This window comes from Chamaea fasciata, unplaced genomic scaffold (assembly GCF_029207755.1).
Source record: "Chamaea fasciata isolate MVZ Bird 193981 ecotype frontalis unplaced genomic scaffold, bChaFas1.0.hap1 SCAF_10, whole genome shotgun sequence".
Lineage (NCBI taxonomy): Eukaryota > Metazoa > Chordata > Aves > Passeriformes > Sylviidae > Chamaea > Chamaea fasciata.
In genome coordinates, this window is record NW_027094095.1 from 5171930 (window position 1) to 5191908 (window position 19979).

At 38.9% G+C, this 19979-nt stretch overlaps 2 protein-coding genes across 6 annotated transcripts in view; one reads left to right on the forward strand and one right to left on the reverse strand.

Moving 5' to 3' along the window:
- RALGPS2 (Ral GEF with PH domain and SH3 binding motif 2) overlaps positions 1–19979 on the reverse strand; it is a 109949-nt gene that overhangs the window by 34112 nt on the left and 55858 nt on the right. The gene's annotated exons all lie outside the window — the stretch shown is intronic.
- Positions 1223–19619, forward strand: ANGPTL1 (angiopoietin like 1). The gene is made up of 5 exons (XM_066192151.1): positions 1223–1416; positions 7944–8799; positions 13712–13905; positions 15362–15632; positions 16609–19619. Exons 2-5 carry the CDS (start codon positions 7974–7976, stop codon positions 16794–16796), a joined length of 1479 nt encoding a protein of 492 aa, XP_066048248.1. The 5' UTR covers positions 1223–1416; positions 7944–7973; the 3' UTR covers positions 16797–19619.

The following is a 19979-nucleotide window of genomic DNA, read 5'->3' on the forward strand; positions in this document are numbered from 1 at the left end:
CGCTACCTAAAGTGCCTAAGCTGTCCTGAACCTGAATTTACTAACCCATGTCCAAACAAGCCTTAAAAATCCCAAACCCGCTCGGTCTTCCACAGAAGGAAGTAAATCATACTTATTAACTATATTTAAGGAAATTCCCTGTAACAGGCACCTGCACTATAATGCAGAATTTTATAAACCACTGTATTTGAAGAATTACCTCTGAATGACTTGTAGTGATCTTTTCTTTTAGCTAAATCAAAAACAAGTCTTCTGTAAAGAGCAGTTCTCTAAACCTATTGGATGCATTTCTACGAAATCTAAAATAATTTTGAAAGCACACAAGGGTAATTCTCTTTCAGATGTAATTGGCTCTGCCTTTGTGAAGAAACCAAAAAGATCAATGGCAGTAAACTGAATGCACTCAAGTGCCGGCTGAGCATGGACAGAACCAAGCCCAGCCTGTATTTCTTGTAGAGCGTAATCTCTGTGGCTTTTGCTACTTTTAACACCAGTCAGATGTTATCAAATATTCTGATACCTACCCAAAACCATCACACACAGGGTTTTAACGTTTTCCACATGTATTGGAGAATTCATGCCTTTAACAACTGGAACTGTTTCTTATTAAGTGAACGTCAAGAATTGAATGCGACATTCTGTTGAACATTCTTCTAGACTACAAATGCTTCATTTTTCCTGTTGTATCCAGCCAGGCTGCCCCTTTTATTCCCAGCAACACAAATCGAGTTTTATCAGCCTGAAAGAATCTTTCTTCTAAATGAAGCCCAGTACTGTAATAACTTGAAAGGCATCTTTAGGCAGCGTAGTAAAAATGTTTGATTTGTAATTGCCTGCTGAACTCTTGCACAGTCCGTTGCCATATGGTACCTCCCTTCTACTGGCAAACAATCTTTCCTTGTTCCTAACTTCTCAGCCTCCCTACCCCCTCCTTTTCTGGAGGGTATGGATAGGAAATCCGAAGGAGGAGTTTCTTCTGCTCTCCGAGTGCTTGCGGTGACATCATAGGTGGGCTGAACGGCTGAGCCGAGTGTGTGTTTGTTTAAAAAAACACTGTCCAAAAGTGATGTATATGGAATCTGGGTCAGCTGTAGCTGGTTTAGAGCACTTCTGCATGTGAGAATTAAACACTGCAGTCTCAAAAAACAATTCTCTCTCTCTCTCCTGGAATAACGCATACTGGAGCATTACTTTTTTTCCTTTTTTAAACTGATCAGTTAGCTTGGTTATCGTATGGAGAAACCCAACTCCTCAATACAGCTTGGATCTAACAGAGAAAGACAAAAGCAGTTTTCAGTTTCTCCAGCTGCAGATTAACACTCCACACCATCGGGTAATATAGGAAGCAAAAGCAACTTGGCCTCTGGATTTTCCATCTGCCACAGAAGCAAACCAGCTGGAAGACTTTATTTCTTGGTAAGTTTTATTCTTACTTACAAGTTTAATTTTGAGCTATTTCTGAATGCTACATACATCTCCCTCAACATACAATTGTGAAGAAACAAATCCCTCTTAGCCTGAGAAACATTTGACAACTGACATTAAGACTCATTTTTGTGGCATTTGGTAGACTTTGGAAAGAATTAAAAAAGGCACTGCATAAGAGCACAGACTAACTTGTTCCAGTTGTGGGGATGAACAAGTTTCGGTTGTTTAGCTGCATTGTTATCTACAGTTACAGAAAATTAGCACTACCAGATTCTTTGCTAAGCATGTAATTTGGGTACTGTGAACATGTTCACGTGAAATTCTGATCCTACCAGAAGGCAAATGCCAAAAATCCTATTGATTTCAGGGAAGCTGGATTTCACCCAACACCAGAGCATAGACCTAGCATTACTAGAAGTAGAAAATGGATACCTCAATAAAACCACTGTGAGAAGTCCCAAGCAAATCAATGCACATCTGTAAGTAGCAATCATTGTATATCATTTCAAGTACGTTTTTATTTATGGTACTTCTGAGGAGCTGAAGTTGCCCGAGTCCTAGAGCCAACCAAGCACCCAGAGTCATAAACTGATTCAGAACATAATCGAGTTTGTGGCACAATCAATTGTGCAGCTGAAATTCCAAGACATTGCTGCAACAGGCACTAATACCTTCCTTCAGCAATTTTTTGGAAGTTAATTGTACCTCATCTGGACTGCAGTTTGTTTCTAAATAAAGATCCGTTTCATAAACATGAAATGCAGTGTACAAAGCAACAGCACAGTAAGTGGGAAATTGAGGGGTTTGTAACAGTTCATGAGGGGAAGGAAGGGAGAAGAATGCTGCTGCTTATCAATGATTAAAACAAGAAAGCTGTTTACAAACAGAAGATGAAAATACAGATGAAAAGCAAAAACTACTTGCTTATATATACGTAAAGCATATAAAACTTTCTTCATGCTGACTTGAAAATGAAAATACAGCAAAAACTCCAGAATAATGCAAATGATCTTAAGTGATGTATTTGCATTTACAAACTCAGAGCTGTCTGACACAGGAAGACAGAACGAAGGGGCTGATGCTAAAGGAGAGACAAAGTGTTACAGAAGACAAACTTAATTAAGATGTAGTAGCTACCAGAGGAAAGAAGTCTGAAGCAGCCTTGATAAACAAGAAAGACGGATCCTTTCCAAGTTCTTGAACCCTTTCCCTTACTATTCTTTTGTGCTGATTTACATAAAGAGGAGAATCATCTAAACAACAACAACACAAACCCCATTTGAAGCACATAATGTGCTTTGGACACCAGGCTCCATTCATTCATCATCAGCCAAGGGTTTGATTTACGCTGCTTAGAACAATTCCTAAATCTCCCACAAACGAAAACAGCTGAGTCAATAATTTTAAAGCAATAAACTGGCTGTATACAAGGTTTTAACTCTCTCTCATTTGCTGCCTTCCAGCTTTCGAGTTCAAATTTTGAAATGTTTATTTTAAAACAAATAATGCAATACTAATATTATGCTGCTGCCAAAAGAATGATCTGAAGTACAGTGAAAAAATACACTGACTTTTAAAGGAACTTACTAAAAAGAATGGAAATTCTGAACCTTTAAACTTTAGCAGTAACTACATGGCTCTGTCAGGTTTTAATTATTGTTTTATTGGACTCCGTTTTTTGTAACATGCCTTATTGATTTGGTCCTTAAAATTTATACCCCAGTGAATGAAGTACAATTTCCTATAGCAAGCATAACTAGAAGCTTAGCATCTTCAGTGTCTGCTCTAAGCAGAACTCTGGAGCCCCCAAAGCACACATTTCCAAACACAAAATGCACCACTGCATTGTACCTGCCTGCTCAAACACTGCAAACACACACAGTGGCTGCCAACAAATGCAAAGGAACCCCCAAGCTAAAAAAACTTCACCAAAAAATCTGGAAATGCCATGAAATTTTGCTGTGCTTTCAGAATATCTACTACGACAAAATCAACAAACCTCTTCCGCAGAGAATTTCTAAGAAGTTATCATTTTTGAAAGGGGCACGTTTTCAATGACAACCTCAAAACCCCCTGAAGAATTTTACATTGCCTTTCCTGAAAAGAATCAGATTCATGGCAATCTCTGAGAAGCAGAATTCTGTGACTCAATACATCACGTATCTGATGAACAAAACCCAAGAACATATTATTCCTGGATCCCAGTCAATACAATTGAAAGTAATCCTGTTATTTCAGCAGAGGCAGAGGGACTTGCCGGAAAAGCACTTGTTTATATAGGGAGAAGTAACTTACTTAAATACAGAGATAGACTGAAATCCATGGGAACATTTCTCCTATAGAAAGAGTGTTTTCCCCACATTAGTATTACTTCTAATGTTATGGACTCAGTTTTAAGCTAAGAAAATCTACAAAAATCCTCACTTAGCCTGTGCAGACATAGGGGAACATAGCTGGGTTTATTGATTTCAGCTGCTAAGGCAAAGCTCAACAGAAAATGAAGTCTGTGTAACATCAATAACAGAGCTCCCTGATTAGCTGGTATCATGGTCAGAGCATCTTTAGTCTCAGCATTGTAATTTACTTTCTCAAAGAACCCAGTCTGTTTCTCTTTCTGCTACACATAAGAGGGCACTGCTGGCATTTTTCACTTGACCATACTCATCTAATAAAGATCTGGAATAAAGATAAGTACTGATACTGCATTTTCCATACAAAAGGAATCCTGTGTTCCCATTTACCTGCAACAGCTTCTTTACATTCACTCATGTCACTCTACACTGCCCAGGGAGAACGAGCCCTTGTCAGCTCTGGAAGAACAGATTCCAATTTGTGTTGTGGGTTTCCAAAATTTTACATCCTGCTGAATATGAGTCACAGCAGTACAACAAAGAAGAACTAGTTTGTTGTGCAGAAAGCTAAAAATTGCCAAATATATACCAGCTTACCCACATCCTGATCCATGCAATCTGTATTTGTGATTACAGTATTTCGGGGGGGAAAGGGGGGGTAACACAGTTTGTGTTACAGCAATTAAAAATAGTAGTTACTGGCTTGGTTTTGCTCTTTTAAAGAAGTGGAATTGCGTACCTTTAAACGTTTTTTAAAGTAATAAATCAAAAACTAATTCTGAAAGCAAGTTGAGGGGTTTTTTTTTTGCACAGAGATCACTCTGGAAAAAGAAAGAAATCAGAAGAAATGGCATTAAATATAAAATGATATTGAAGCCCTGTCTACAGCTCTGAGTGTTTCTGACAAGTTGATGAAGAAGCTTGTGTTCTGTGGATAACTGCACATTTTCTTCTGCAGAAGCTGTAATACATCAGCAGCCCAGAACACACTTAACAAGACTTCTACAGAAATCTGAGACCCAAACTTGGTGGCACAGAAACATGACAGAACCAGCTGAAACAACAGCTTCTTCTAATTCAAGAAACACAACATTTAATAAAGAGTTAAATAATGTATCTCAAAACAATCTGCAATCACAAACTCCCTTGCTGCACTTCCAAGGTCTGCACCAGCAGCCCCACTCAGTACAGGCAACCCCAAACCTGCAGGGAGGGTTGGACACTGTGGTTCTGTCTGAGCTGAACCCTGAGCCTCAGCTGTCTCCTGACAGTTCTGCCACTACCTCAACACCTAAACCTGAGAATCTGGGACAAAATGTGTCTGATCTAAAAACCCTAAAACTATTTCCCAACTCTAATTTTAATTTGTCATTTAGGTCTTACATATTAGGCTATCATTCTGGGATACTTTGAATAAACAGCTCCTATTTTTTTAAGCTGCTTGCCCAGAACATCAGGAAATTTCTGAAACAGTATTTTCATTTCCTTCTAAGCTGATTAAAACTCCAGGTAAATATCTTGCTCAGAACCTATTCTTGTATAACAAGTTAGGCATTAAGCTGCTCACACTTGACAAGAAACATTTTAAGACATTTAATTTTTTCAACACCAGCATTTCCATGGAAGCATGTACGTTCCCTACCAGGGAGATTTTCAGGAGGAACTCATCCCCGCTTATCTGAAAGTCTCAGTTTACTACAAGATGTTTCTGAATTTCAAATTCTAGGACACAATCTTATGCAGCTTCTGGACTTGGCTGTGCTGTATTAGACTCTTTAATTCATTTAATGGTCTGACAGCACATGGATAGACACAGAGCTTGAAACTTTAACACTTAAGGGTAGAAGTTCAAACTGAACACTTTTAATATTAAAAGAAATGCAGAAAGCAGACTGCAGCAGAATACATGGCTAGAACATGGACTGTGCTACAGAGTGCTTTGTTTTGAAAGATTCATTTAAGTTCTATGTATTTTAGGGGGGAAATGTGCTGTTGTGGGGAAAAACCCCCAGCCATTCATTATTTCAGTAACTCTGTAGGGTGTTTAAAAGTTCCCAAGAACTAAAATGTTATTCACTTTCTTGGACTATGAAGTACCTATTATACATTGTGAAAACCGCAAAATAGTGGACTTGTACTATAGCTTCATCCTCAACCACATGCCATGAAGTTTCTTTCCCTCAATCTGCAAATAGTAAATGCAAAAGTATGGAAAAATAAGTTAGAAGATGCAAAGAGGTTTTAAACTTCAGACAATTCATTCAGCTCATCCTTGTCAAGTTAGAAACCACACACAGGCGTGTTTTCCATGTGCTGCCCATGATGCATGTGAACATTTAACCTAATGAGCTACCAAATCTGAGCACTGTCCAAGTGATTAATATTTTAAATGTCTGAAATTACCAAAGAAAAACACACAACCAGCTCTGCATAAAGTGATACTTTTTCCTAACTTTTTTCTTTTTTCCTTTAAACAGGAGTTACAGTTTCAGCAGAGAAATATTAACAAAAGTATTAAGTTTTGATTTTGATAAAATATTTACTAGTAGATACAAAAATACCTATTACTACAAACTAAGAGAAGTATTTTAAAATAAACTTCCTCAAATTTATGTGCTCTCTCTATTTATTCAGGGTAAGAAAGGATTTTTAGTATGTTTCACATGTGTTTTCTTCCCCTTTCGGAACCAGAGCTCGCAAAACAACCATCAGCCAAACAAAAAGCTATCAAACATTTGAACAGAATTCATAGCTCTAACTCCTGACTGCATGTACATCATGGTTTGAAGCTTGTAACCACTGCTCTCAGCGAAGCCAAAACCCAAAGTCTTGACAGGTTTCCTGAGACAGAGCAGACACCATTTGTTGCAATAATATTAAAGCCAGTAACAGAACTGGGAGAAGTGACCTGACCCAAAAGTCACCTTATCATTTGTAATGTGAATGTAAAGGAAGCAGCACAGCTCTGCTTCTCCTTTGGGATCACTGTATCCGGATTGCCAAACGCACTTAAACTTGGACTTAGCAGGAACAGCAAGATAATTAACTTTCCCTGCTCTTACTGTGTTTCTCCTTGTAATTATCCAAAGGCCACTGTAGAAAGACTGTCCAAAGGCTTGCAGAAGGAGCCTGGAAAGGAAAGCCAGATCAACAGCTGAGACAAGAAGAGTGACCTGCTTCACAAAGCAAACAAACCAGAAGAAATGAAGGGTTTTTTCCTTATTTAAGTGCTACCTTTGTTTATCACCTCAAATATTTAAAGCCAAAAATGGATCTCGAAAAACATTCCCAGATCTTTATCATTGTACTTTAATTATTTAGAGTTAAAAGAAATTCCTAGTTTTCTTTAGAAGATGAATGAAACACTTCAGTATGGTATTTTTAATGACAACACCTGCTATTTCAGCATTACTTGGATAAAGATGTTCTCAAAGACACAAAAATAGTTTGACAACAATTCTCAACATTCATCTCAAGGCAACTAAATAGGGACACATATGCAGAGCAAACAGTGTTCTAAGCTTTCCTTACAAATTCAAAGTCACTCGAATAAGTAATTTTCAATGTCGGCAACAATATCTAAGCTTCTGGCTAACACTCATGCCCAAAAATACTCTTAAAGATGTGTTTTTCAAGTCTACTATAGCTGTGTATATATAAGCTTGAAAAATGGGTATATATATGAATCTGTATGTATATACTATTTAATGAATTATATCTATATATAAAGCTAAAGGAGGAACAGAAAAACTTATATAATCCAAATTCCAACATTTATATAAATAATTTCATCTCCCTGCTTCCCTTTCAGGAAAGTATCCTGCAAGCACTCCATGTTCTATAGCCTTGTGCAGATAATTGCAGTGAGCACAGACCTGAGCAGACAAACCGATAATGGAGCGTAACACAGAATCTAAGCAAAACAGTGTTTCTGAAAACGTACTCATTGCAACAACTCCTTTACTAAATCCTGTATCTAAATTTTGGTGTTTGCTGATCAAAATAGCCAGCCAATCTAATGCAATCTAACTCCAAGGAAGAGATTCCAAAGGCTTGGCTACATACATGCAAGCATGGCAAACCCATCAGTTTAGGCAGTTCAGAAGTCCAGGAGCTTTAGTTACACCTCTGGTTTAACGACTTAATCTTTTATCTGTTCACCAGGACCCTGCCAGCTGGCACACCTGCTTTAAAATGAAGATATTGAAGTGGACTCTGGGTGTCCTGCTGTTCCTGCTGTTGTCTATTGGGCGTTGTACGGAACGGTCCACGCCGAGTAAGGCGCCCCAGCAGAGGCAGCCTCGCTCAGCAGATGGGGCAGAGGAAGGGAAGAAATGCGGTTACACCTTCCTGGTCCCAGAACAAAAAATCACAGGGCCAATCTGCGTGAACACCAACGGCCCGGGCACTGGGAACAGGAAAGATGAAGTCACCAGGATGGACATTGAGAACCTGAAGGACGTGCTCTCCAAGCAGAAACGGGAGATCGACATTTTGCAGTTGGTGGTGGATGTGGACGGAAACATCGTGAACGAAGTCAAATTACTGAGGAAAGAAAGTCGGAACATGAACTCTCGCGTGACCCAACTGTACATGCAACTCCTGCATGAGATCATTCGGAAGCGCGACAACTCGCTCGAGCTTTCCCAGCTGGAAAACAAAGTCCTCAATGTTACGACAGAAATGCTGAAGATGGCAACAAAATACAAGGAGCTTGAAGTAAAATACGCAGCGCTGACTGACCTGGTGAACAACCAGTCTGTGACTATCTCGCTGCTGGAGGAGCAGTGCCTGAGGATCTTCTCGCGCCAGGACCCGCACGGGTCCCCGCCGCTGGTGCAGGTGGTGCCGCAGCACATCCCCAACAGCCAGCCCTACACTCCCGTCCTGCTGGGCGGCAACGAGATCCAGCGAGACCCGGGCTACCCCCGGGACAGAGATGTACGGCCACCACCTGACCCCGCCACTTCTCCTACAAAGAGTCCTTTCAGAGTACCACCTCTGGCTTTGATTAATGAGGGTGAGTTACCTGGCACTATTTATCTAACCTGAGATCTCGCCACTTCTGAGGGAAACTGTCCCGACTGTAGAAACAGAAGGGAGAATTGAAAGTACCTGGTACAGCTTGCTCTCGCTCCTTGATTTTCTCTCCCCCTTCTGCCTCCCAGGGAAAGCTTTAGTTTGCCAAATGGCCTAAAAGTCCCTAAGATGAATTTGTTGAAATGGCCGACACTCAGAAATTCAATCTGAACAATACTCGCCTTCAAGTCACAAAGTGTTGGGAGTTCTCTCTGCAGCTGGATTTGAGTTAATGAAAATAGGAAAATTCAGTATTAGCATAAACTTTCTAGTATTTACCCATTTCTTTGGTGATGCCTGCTAGCTACATGTTACTGCAGCAAGAGTGAATAAGAGGAACTAATTAATCATAGACAAATTAAGTAATTTCAAGGTTTTGTCCTTTATACTTACATTTGTCAGAAGAAAATTCTACTAGAATAATTTTCACCCTTCTACTCTGACCTACTTTAAAATTAACATCTAAATCCACCAACACGCTTCTGCAATGAGTCTCCTAAGTGTTTAGTTGAAATATTCAAGAGTGGTAAGTTTGAAAGGATAATTGAGTCAAGGCTGGGTCCGATTACAGGCACTCAGCTTTGAAAATTCAAAATCAGTAAGTACACTCCCAGTAACCTGTTCTCAGTAGGGGATGGCAAGTTAAACTAAACCCACAATTACGAAAATACATTCAGAAGACTGTATCCCATCTTCACATGTTACACTCTTTAGGTCATTAGATAAATTCATGTATCACCAGGAATCAAAATTAGTGACGAGACAAATAACTACCTCTCAGCTGCCCTGAACTCTATCACGTTTCTCGCATTATTGAAATCTTGACAGAATCACTATTTTAAAAAAATTCAAGGATTCAGAAAAACAAATTTTTCTCAAATATATCCCTTTGAGTGCTTGCTCTCGGCTTCTGTTAGCTCAGCAAAAGGGTTTGGTGGGGAGTCTGGGTTTAGGCAGCTGTTTTGTTTTTGTTTCTTTCAAATTGCCTTTAGTCACAGCTGAAAGTTCAACTTGGTTCCTAGGACAAAGGCCAACATTCATTTGTGACTGTTCTGGAGCATTACACCCAACCAGTTGCTGATGTAAAGAACAACTATTTTTATTCAAGGTCTGCAGAAAATTCAGGCATGAGCCCAAGCAAAATGCCAGATGTCATGCGAATTTCAGTGGCACATCATGACAGAAAGGAAACAGTTCATATCAAAGCATTGCGCTGATGTCTGGTCAGACAGCACAAGTACAATTCTAAAAAAAGCCACGACTTCCTGCTTCCCAGCAAGCCCTTGCTTCCAGGTTCTGTCCTAAACACATCTTTTTCTCAGTACATGCCTGCTGCACACACAAAACGAGGCAACAGCACTCAGTATTATCCTCTGAATAATCTACCATGGTGTTCACTGACCCCTCTACCCCGAGTTGTTCAGAGTTTGAATCCATTTTCGGAAGACAACACAAAGAAGTTTTTGGAAGCTTATTGTAACACCTTATCCACCTTCCTTTAATACTAAATTCTTGAATTGGAAGTTTGTTTCTTGCAGTGCTTGGGAAAAGGAGGGTTGAGAATTGCTACAGCTGGTAGAGCATCGGTCATCACAACCAAAACTTGGACATTCCAACACAATGCCCAGTTACTAACCCTGATTTTTAAAATTAAGGTAGATTAACAGATTTCATGGTGCACAGAATCAAAACTATGTCATAGAAGAAACACCTTTACAGTTAAAAGAGAAACATTTTTTATACTCTATAAAGATGTCAAAAAAGACCAATGAAAACCAGACAGTTCCAACCAGGAATAGGCCTGTTAAAGACTGATGTCAGAATAAATACCCGGACCTCCTCACAAATACTTCCACACAGGAGATGGGTCAGAAGGGTCAATGTCCATCTGAATATTGTGAGTGGAGAGTAAAATGCAGAATATATGGGGAACAAAAGGATGAAGAGTTCTGTTTTCTGAGTATGGTAGCTATTTTGTACAAAAAATTATTCTAATTTAGTTAGAGTAATTGTGAATTGTAATTGTCACAATTGCATTAATATTTGGAATAAAAAAGCGGCCCCTAAAAGTACTGCCACTATTTTTACAAAAAGTAGGTTCAAGTTAGTTAAGTACTTGAAAATCAGACACACTGTACCCCCCCATATAATAATTATTAATGCCTCTTGGTTAACAATATAGCTTATTTTTTTAATATTTGTCCAATTTTATTTTGGACTTCTCCTCTACTAATGCCTCCAAAAATCCTTTCTATGAAGCTTACACAAGCACAACTTCTGTATCATCTGCTCAAGATAATATTTGGCATCTCAAAATGGGCTTCAGCCATCAAGTTATCAAGCTTTCAACATAAAATATTTAATCTCTTTCCTTCTCTGCTTCATTTATTTTAGCACAGAATATGATCTGCACTAAATCATACATCTAAGCCACAATTTTGGAAGTGAAATATTTAGCAGATCATCTTCTCAGAGTATTTCTGACTTATCACTGTCTCAGTGACTGAGAGTACACAGACTGTTACAAAAGACTAGATGTGCATGAGATACTTATTCCCTATATAAACTATAAAACCTGTAAGATTTCAAACAGAAAATCATGCTTTCGTCATCAGACCTCCACCCACAGCAGCACTGAGGAGAATCTGTCAGTTTCACAAACCTCAGTATTTCCACTGAACAACATCAGTTCTTATAACGTGAACTTGAAATAATTATACCTAACAAAGAATTTACTTCAGTAAAAACCAAAAATTATGGGATACGTTGGATTTCCTTACATTCAGAACAGAAGCCTCCTACCTCTACCACAACACTAATTTATGTTAATATATGCAGACAAAGCTGAGCATCAAAGCAGATGAGTTGCATCGTGTGATCTTAAAGCCAGCTGAGCTCCAGAAGGGTTCCAAGTATTACATAAACAGACTGGTACAATTCTGTCTGCCTTAAAAGAGACTTAAAATGACCCCAAACATCTGCTTGGGTCTCTCATGGAAAAATGAGTGCTCAAGTCATCCTCCAATGACAATCTTGTGGGATAATACACAGATAACAGCAAATCTAATTAAGCTATTCTTACTGTTCAATTGACATTACAAAATATAAGGCTTATTTGTTTATACTTTTCCTAAAGCAATAACTGTTTTACAAAAAATCCTTCTGGAACAACATCCCTGTTCAGTTATAGAGCAGCCAAATTTACTTCAGACAGTTCAAGGAATGGGAATGAGACCCAGCTTAGTCCAGGAAATTATCTATCCCCTGGACAAATTGCAATTTTCACAATCTACACGGGAATTTTAATTATGAACAAGAGGGGGGGAACAAAGCACTTGTATACCAAAGGTACAGGATTTATTTCCTAAGGTGCCACTGCTTGCACTGGAAGAATGACAAAGCCATCCCCATCACGACAGTGCAGCAATACTTTCAGCAATGGCTCAGAGGCTGTGACATTCCTGTCACAGCCACAAGCTCTATGTTCTCCTCATTAGATACACAAGCTTCATGTATTCTAATTATGCTTTATGGATTTCTTGCCAATTACATACTTGTCCAACTGGCAACTACTACCTCAGAATCCAAGAAAAGCGCAATTTTCAGCTTGCTTTTGTCACACAAGCTTAATCTGCAGTGAAGATCCCTTTCCCTCAGCCTCTACTTTTGATTAAAGAATAACCTCAACAAATGTCTTTCTATGCTGCTTTGCACATGAGCTGTTTCTGCGACTGATGGGTTCTCTCTGAATTTCCAAGGAGATTTGAGAAAATAGACCCTCTGGAAGGAGAGGAAAGCTGTAGCTAATTTATTTTCAGATGTGCTGAGTTTTCAAATACATTTAGGGCATCCACCATTAACTAGTCATCAGAATACACTTTGCTTTTCATTAGTAAATTACCAGTTTCTCTAAACCAACTGAAGTAATGACACACAAACAAATTTTTTTCCTAAAAAGCAGAAAATAAAGACATTACCAAAAACTGAAAGGCAAACTAGGCAAGGTTTTCAGAGACATGTAAGCTGCATCCTTCTCAGAGAATTACCAGATGGTTTTCTCTAAATATTATTTGTAAAACCACTATTCACATGGACTAAAACAGAGCTTTCAAGCAGCACTCACAGCAGCAACAGCAATTTTGTGCATCTGCAGCCCTGAGAACAAATATGTGAATCCTTCTAGCTGCTCAAAAACCCTTCTCCATTGCTTGCTTATTTCCTTCACCAGTATCCATCTACACACATAACACCAGGATGACACATGAAACTTAAAAAGATTCCTACCCACAGCTAACAGCCTAATTCTCAAACTGGCTAGGTACGTAACAGCAGAAAATTATGCAGAGTAAGAATTCTCTGACTAAATTCCATGCCTGTAAACTCTGGCAGTAAATAATTCTTACATCAGCGCTCAAACTACTTATATATTCAGAAATAGGGAGGGTTGGTTGGGTATCCTGGGCTTGTTTTGGTTTTTACTTCCATCAGTTTCAAAGTGGTGTGCCTTTTGTAAAAAAGAAAATAATTGATGAAAAAAAAATCATAATGTTCTTCAGTATCAAGAGCCAGAGTACAAATCTTTGCCACAGCAGACAAAAAAAAAAAAAATCAGGTGTTGGTAACCAAAGTCTATTATTTGTTTAGCAAAACAAAGTTTTTGGTTCAAAAATATATGGAGAGAGGACACTGACATGTTTATTTATGTATACAATTAATCTCAGACAGTAACTTTTTGCACTTTCATGGTAGGTTTATACCTTAATTGAATTACTGACTTTCCATTACAAAATATTCCTGGACAATGGTCGCTGCCCAGCCAAACTTGGAGGTTTACAGTTTTTCTTTCCCAAAAGGTCCATTCAAAGACTGCCAACACGCCAGGGAAGCTGGGCATGCCAATAGCGGGATTTACATGATCAAACCCCAAAACAGCAACGAACCAATGCAACTCTGGTGTGAGAACAGCCTGGACCCTGGAGGATGGGCAGTTATCCAGAAGAGGACAGATGGATCTGTCAACTTTTTCAGGAACTGGGACAGTTACAAGGTAAATTCTAGAATGCAGAAAACCAGCAGGCAAAGAAAGATAATTGAAAAGAGTGATCATCCCGCAGAGGTAGATGTGCTTCAGTGGGAATGACCCATTTCCTTCTGTGCACAGTTAACTTTGTATGAACCAACCTGGCTGAAACAGCCTGGGCTTGTAATGCACAACACAACTGGGAGACATGTTATTCTAGACAGTGGCTGGGAAGTCATTTATTACAAAGCTCTAACTGAACACATGATTTTTATTAACACACTGAGAACTACAGTGAGTACTTGAAAAGCTTCATTTGTCTCCCCTATGAATAAGAACACTCAACTAGTGAAATCATTCATTTAAACATACAATTAGATTTGCTGGATTGGGGGCTCATCTTAAGAATAGTCCTAATAACGAATTAAAGGAAGTATTTTTCCATCTGTTAATTTAGGTTAGAAATCTAAAGATGTCAGGCTGTGTGTTACTGTGATATTATGCACTAGCAGGCAGAATGTTGAGGATGACAAGAGGATGCTGCTTTGGAGTAATTACATGCTAAACAGGAAATCTGAAGATTATTTGGTTGGGGTAATAATAATAATAGTAATGATAATTACATATAGGACGCAAATTAATGTGAGGATTTTTGCTTCTTGCATTCTAGGAATTTTGTGATTCAAATATTAATCCCTAAATCAATAATAACTAAAACAATTATTCAATAATCAATCAAACAAATAATTATGCAGTCTTTACTGCTCAGAGCAATACATGGTTGGTCTTGGAGCTGTTAAATGTTACAAAATGTTTTAAGGCAGTTACGGAGTGCCTTATAAAGCAATCATAAACATCCTGAACCTAATGCAACACTGAACATTAACAACACTGGTTTCCTTGGGGAAAGCAGACAGCAGATAGGAAATATCACTTCACAGCTACTGTGCTGGTAGTCTGTGATCTGAGAGAAAAGATGTCTTTATATTTCATTTCTAATAAATCCTGTAAGGAACACAGAGGAATAGTGTGATTACTTTTACAGTAAAAAACAACACCAGTAGCAACACAGAAGCAACAAGAAGTTATTTGCCTTGAACACTGAGACTGTTGATCCATAAACACCTTTTTCAACCTGGAATTATAACCTAAAATTCCATAATTCACCCATTATTACAAAGCCCCTTAGCTTTGTCAGGAAATACTGCTACAGTTTCCCTGTTCTCTCTCTGTTTATCTTAAAAAGAGGACGACAGCAAGAACAGAGATGTTTTGCCACCATTATTGGTGCTGGCAGCATCTCATGCAGCTTAGCAGCCCAGTGCAGCAAAATAAAGCACTTAAATGCATGGGTTGAAGTCAGTCAGAAGTTGAAAGGCTTTCAGTGGCCAAGTTCCACTGGTTAATCACACTCCTGCGGATGAGCGTTTTAACAAACATGGAAAACTAAGCTAACAACACCTTCCAATCTTCTTTTGCACAGAAAGGATTTGGGAACATTGATGGAGAGTACTGGCTGGGACTGGAAAACATCTACATGCTCACCAATCAGGATAATTACAGACTCTTGATTGAGCTGGAGGACTGGAGCAACAAGAAGGTGTACGCAGAGTACAGCAGCTTCCGCCTGGAGCCCGAGAGCGAATTCTACCGGCTGCGCCTGGGCACGTACCAGGGCAATGCTGGGGACTCCATGATATGGCACAATGGAAAGCAATTCACAACACTGGACAGGGACAGGGACATGTATTCAGGTAAGCAAGGCAGTGCAGCTGTTAAAAGTGAGTAATGTACGCTCCACCAGTGACACCACCTCAAAAAATGCAGTGTAGGACAAAAAAACCCACATAAATTCTGATAAAATAACCCTACTGGAAGATGCTTTGAATCAGTGATGGTAAAAACCACATTGGCAGGGCCCCCTTCGAGCCCCTACACCTGTTAGAAATCCAAAATCTATTACCCTCACTGAAACACACAGCAGCAATTTTCTGTTTAGGTCGTCACTTGCATGTGACTGCAGTCAGAATATCTGTCCAGGTGATCTCTGAGTAGTGCTGCTGCCACAGAATCACCAGGAACTAAAACCTCTGATGAGCATGAAATGAACTTCAAGTGTGCAGAGGTTTAGTTGTGTACCAATACTTAAGAAAGGGGCACATAACTCGGTTTTTGTACTCCTTAAAGCTCCCTTTTTCTCGTTTCTGCCAGTTTATCCCTTGCAGTAGCCGGAAGGTTGGGGAGTGCAATACTTCAACTGCCTTTCCTCAGCTGTCAATAACCATAAAGCTGGACAAATCCTGCAAACTCTTAGACAAGCCTGTAACAGTAAAAACACAAGTTACAAGCAAGCCTTTGTGGAACTGTGGCCCAGCGTGCTGCTCGGGGCTGTATCAACTCGCATTGCTTCCGCTCGAGTATTTCTAAACAGCACATAGTCCGAGTTCCTTGGGTGTTAGCTCATGGACAAGCAGCGCTGGCAGGCTGAGGAGAGTTCTCTCCTTCATTTTCAGCTGTCACATTAAAGACCATGTCAATAACCCCCCCTCCAGCAATGGTTGCTGCTACAACAGAATTTATAATTTAGCAAGAACAGCAAGATGTGACCACGACAGGCTGGGAGGCGCTTCCAAGTTGCCTCTGAGAATAAGCCACAATATGAAAACATTTAGCAAATCTCCATTTCTACTGCCTAAAGCTGAAGCTGACCCATGTCCTTCTGTTCCACAGGAAACTGTGCTCACTTCCACAAGGGCGGCTGGTGGTACAACGCGTGCGCCCATTCCAACCTCAACGGGGTCTGGTACCGAGGGGGCCACTACAGGAGCAAGTACCAGGACGGAATATTTTGGGCTGAGTACCGGGGAGGTTCCTACTCCTTGAAAGCAGTTCAGATGATGATCAGACCTATAGACTGACGTGGAAAATCCCACAGTGCTCCCATATAGAATTCTCAGTGTTTGAGCTCCAGAAAAACAAAATATTACTTTTTAATCATTGTTTTGCACAACCTGCCCCCGCAAAAAGCAGGTCTACAGTTTTCCTGCCTTCTTTCCCCTGTCAAGTTCCCCTCTCCTTTATTAGAACCCTTCTCTACTGTGACAGACAGTGTTTTTTTTAAACAAACATTCACAAAAGCAGATGTTTGTGCTTGCAAAGCATATTTATCTTTTTTTCAAGATCAACATGCTTGATGTAAACAGTCAAAGCTGGTAAAAAATTACAGATCTTTGACAAGATATAAGCTTTTCCAGTTCAAAAAGCTTATGCTTTTTCAGGTTAGCTCAACCCTTTAAATGTAAATATGTGAAATGACATTGTCTTGCTTTAATGTGAAAATTGATTAGTTATTTAACAATTTATTTAAAAATGTTGTTAGTACTTTCAACGAAAAATCTGACTTCACATTACTGTTGGATATTTACTCCAAGAGCCTACATAAAAAAATTTGAGATATTTTATCTTTGCCAGCAGAGAAAGATTTTTGCAACAAATAATTATTTCAAAATGAAGAGGCAAATTTAAGACAAAATACAACATTTCTTAGAGAATTCTCTACACTGCTAAGATCTGCAAGTCCTAACTTCCGTAAAAATTTAGGCAAAATGTTCTTTGCGAAAGAAAATTCATCGTATGAAACTATTGATAAACTTGAGACAGTCAAATTACTTGGTACTTTTTTTACTTTCAACCTCCATATTCAAGCTTTCTAATCAAACTTTGAACTTAAATGGCAAAACTGAAAGTCCTGGTCATAAAATCAGGACTTGACACTTCCCTGCTCCAATTAGGAGTGATGAGGGATGACCAAGCATTCACACATAGTAATTAAGTCTCTGAATATTAGAAGTTTTCCTCCAGCACACCTTTCTGCTCCCACAGTAAAACCAAGGTTAGAAATCAGCTCTGAGTGTGTTCTCCCTGACATCCCAAACTTGGGCTACTATTATGGCACACACATTTCCCTTCCCTTACACCTATACAACTTTTGATACTGTCTATACTAAATTTTAGCTTCCAAATATCACGCTTCCACTGGAATTAATATGTAATACAAGAAATTAAATAGAAAATACTTTCCCAACATTTAACAAAAGCTATATACCACACACTCATTCAAAACGAGGCATTTCCAAAATCAGATACAACCAAACATTTGCTTTAGGTACCAGAATCTCTGAACTAAAGCCTTCTTCCTGATATATAAAATTATTTAATAAGTGCACTTACAGCCACAGGTTGCCTAATTTAATTTTACATTACGTAAAACTGAATAGGCTGTTCTGAACTGAAACCAGTGTGTTTGTTTAGGAACTCATGCGTGCCTTCAAGATTTTAAGGAACTTTGTCCCTATTTAAAATAAGAAACCATAATAGCAAAAAGAATAACCTAGTATTATTGTTACGTTAAATTAGTCAATATAAATTACTGTGCAAAGCCTCATATGTAATTCAGAGGAGAAAAAACAGCATTTTGCTTTCAGAACACACTCTCTGGAGCAGAGATAAAGCTTCATTGATAATGTATGGCTGCAAGGCTTGTAGGTAAATCTTTGGTCAGAGATCAAAGCCAACCAGTTCCACCAATATTTAATTGGGGTTGGCAGCGGTGGGGAATTGGTCCCAGCATATTCCATTCCCAAATTCCAAGAATTTTAACTGACACAAATGCTTATGATTACAATTCTGAAATTGTTCTTCATGTAAGGAATATTTGTTTGTTACAAATATCATACAGACCTCATTGATTGAGTGTCCTGCAAAATATTTTTTAATTGCAAATGCTTAAAACTCAGACTCTCTATAGTCTGTCCTTTTTTTTCTATGGTAGCTAGATAGAAGAGCAGTTCAGGTAAACTTAAAAAAAGGAAAATGTTCTCCAAGACATTCCTTTAATGATCACTTCTGACAGCTTTTAGTTCATTCAACAGGCAGATTTCCTCTCCTTGGCAGAGAGAGTATTTTACCCCAAGAATCTCTTGCCTGCCACAAAAACAGTGTTTATTCAGTGCACTCGGTGAAAGGTGTACTTTGCAGAAACCCCAAGGTAAAATTAGCTTGCACTCAGCCTTTTAATTAAATCCTATATACTGGACACCTAAAAAATGAGCCTTCCCCAATTTAAAGCTGCAGTATGACGTTAACTAAACTTTATTACAAAATCCACCCAGAAACCTCAGACTGTACAAATGCTGTGCTCTGAAAGGAAAGAGTTAATTAAGCTGTCAATTTAAGATTATAAGGAAGGAAAGCAGAGCACGTCTTTTTCATGGTTCATACTCCGTACAAGAATTCACTTTCAAATGTTTGTAATTCTATCAGTTTGTAGCTTTTGGGCTGAACTTTCTAAGCAGGGTGATTGACTTGAATAGTTCAGTGTTTTCTCTCACACTTTTTCTTTTGAAAGATTTTCAAAAGAAGCTGTAGTATCCCTCAGGCTTCTTGCCCTGGGCATTCAGAAGCAGTCTGTCTGGAAAGGATAAAGCCTTCACCATTCCTCTACCACGAGTCCAAATTTAACCAGGCAAACCTCAATAAAGTTCAACTTATACAAAACCTGAAACATGGTTTTCATGTCTATTTCCAAAATCTATTGCAAGCACTAGCACTGAAGCAGCTGAATATTCCTCAGATGAATACTTAATAACCTGTTCTCAGCTTTTCTCTTTCTGGATATCGCTCCTCAAAGACAGGTATAAGAAAAATATCTCACAAGGTAGTACTGCTTAGTTAAATAAAAATCTTACTTCTCAAGATATGGCTCAGTTGTTTCATTGTGCAATCTCAGATGGATCAGAACTCTGGAATAAGACTGTCTTGGAGAATAGGGTTTTATTCTAAGGTGAAATATAACATCACATACACAGCCTCCCATTTGTTCTGGCTGCTTTAGTTGCCTGGGTGATGCAATACCGATGACATATCTCACACAGTGTATCAGGGGCCTGATGCCAAACATCTTTATTGGTGTTGCACAGCTTTTCACACTCACACTTAAGTAGGTGAGTCCACACTGATGATGGTGCTCTCACCTGCATTTCTAGAATTCTGGAATCACATCACAATCATTGCTGCAAGGAGCTGAGAAACGTTTTTATTTC

What these genes read in the sequence shown, in the direction of transcription:
- ANGPTL1 (XM_066192151.1), top strand. Translation starts at nt 7,974, where the DNA reads ATGAAGATATTGAAGTGGACTCTGGGTGTCCTGCTGTTCCTGCTGTTG. An exon ending in TCTGGCTTTGATTAATGAGG is followed by an intron (nt 8,800 to 13,711) that starts GTGAGTTACCTG and finishes CTTTCCCAAAAG; the next exon opens with GTCCATTCAAAGACTGCCAA. An exon ending in GGAACTGGGACAGTTACAAG is followed by an intron (nt 13,906 to 15,361) that starts GTAAATTCTAGA and finishes TCTTTTGCACAG; the next exon opens with AAAGGATTTGGGAACATTGA.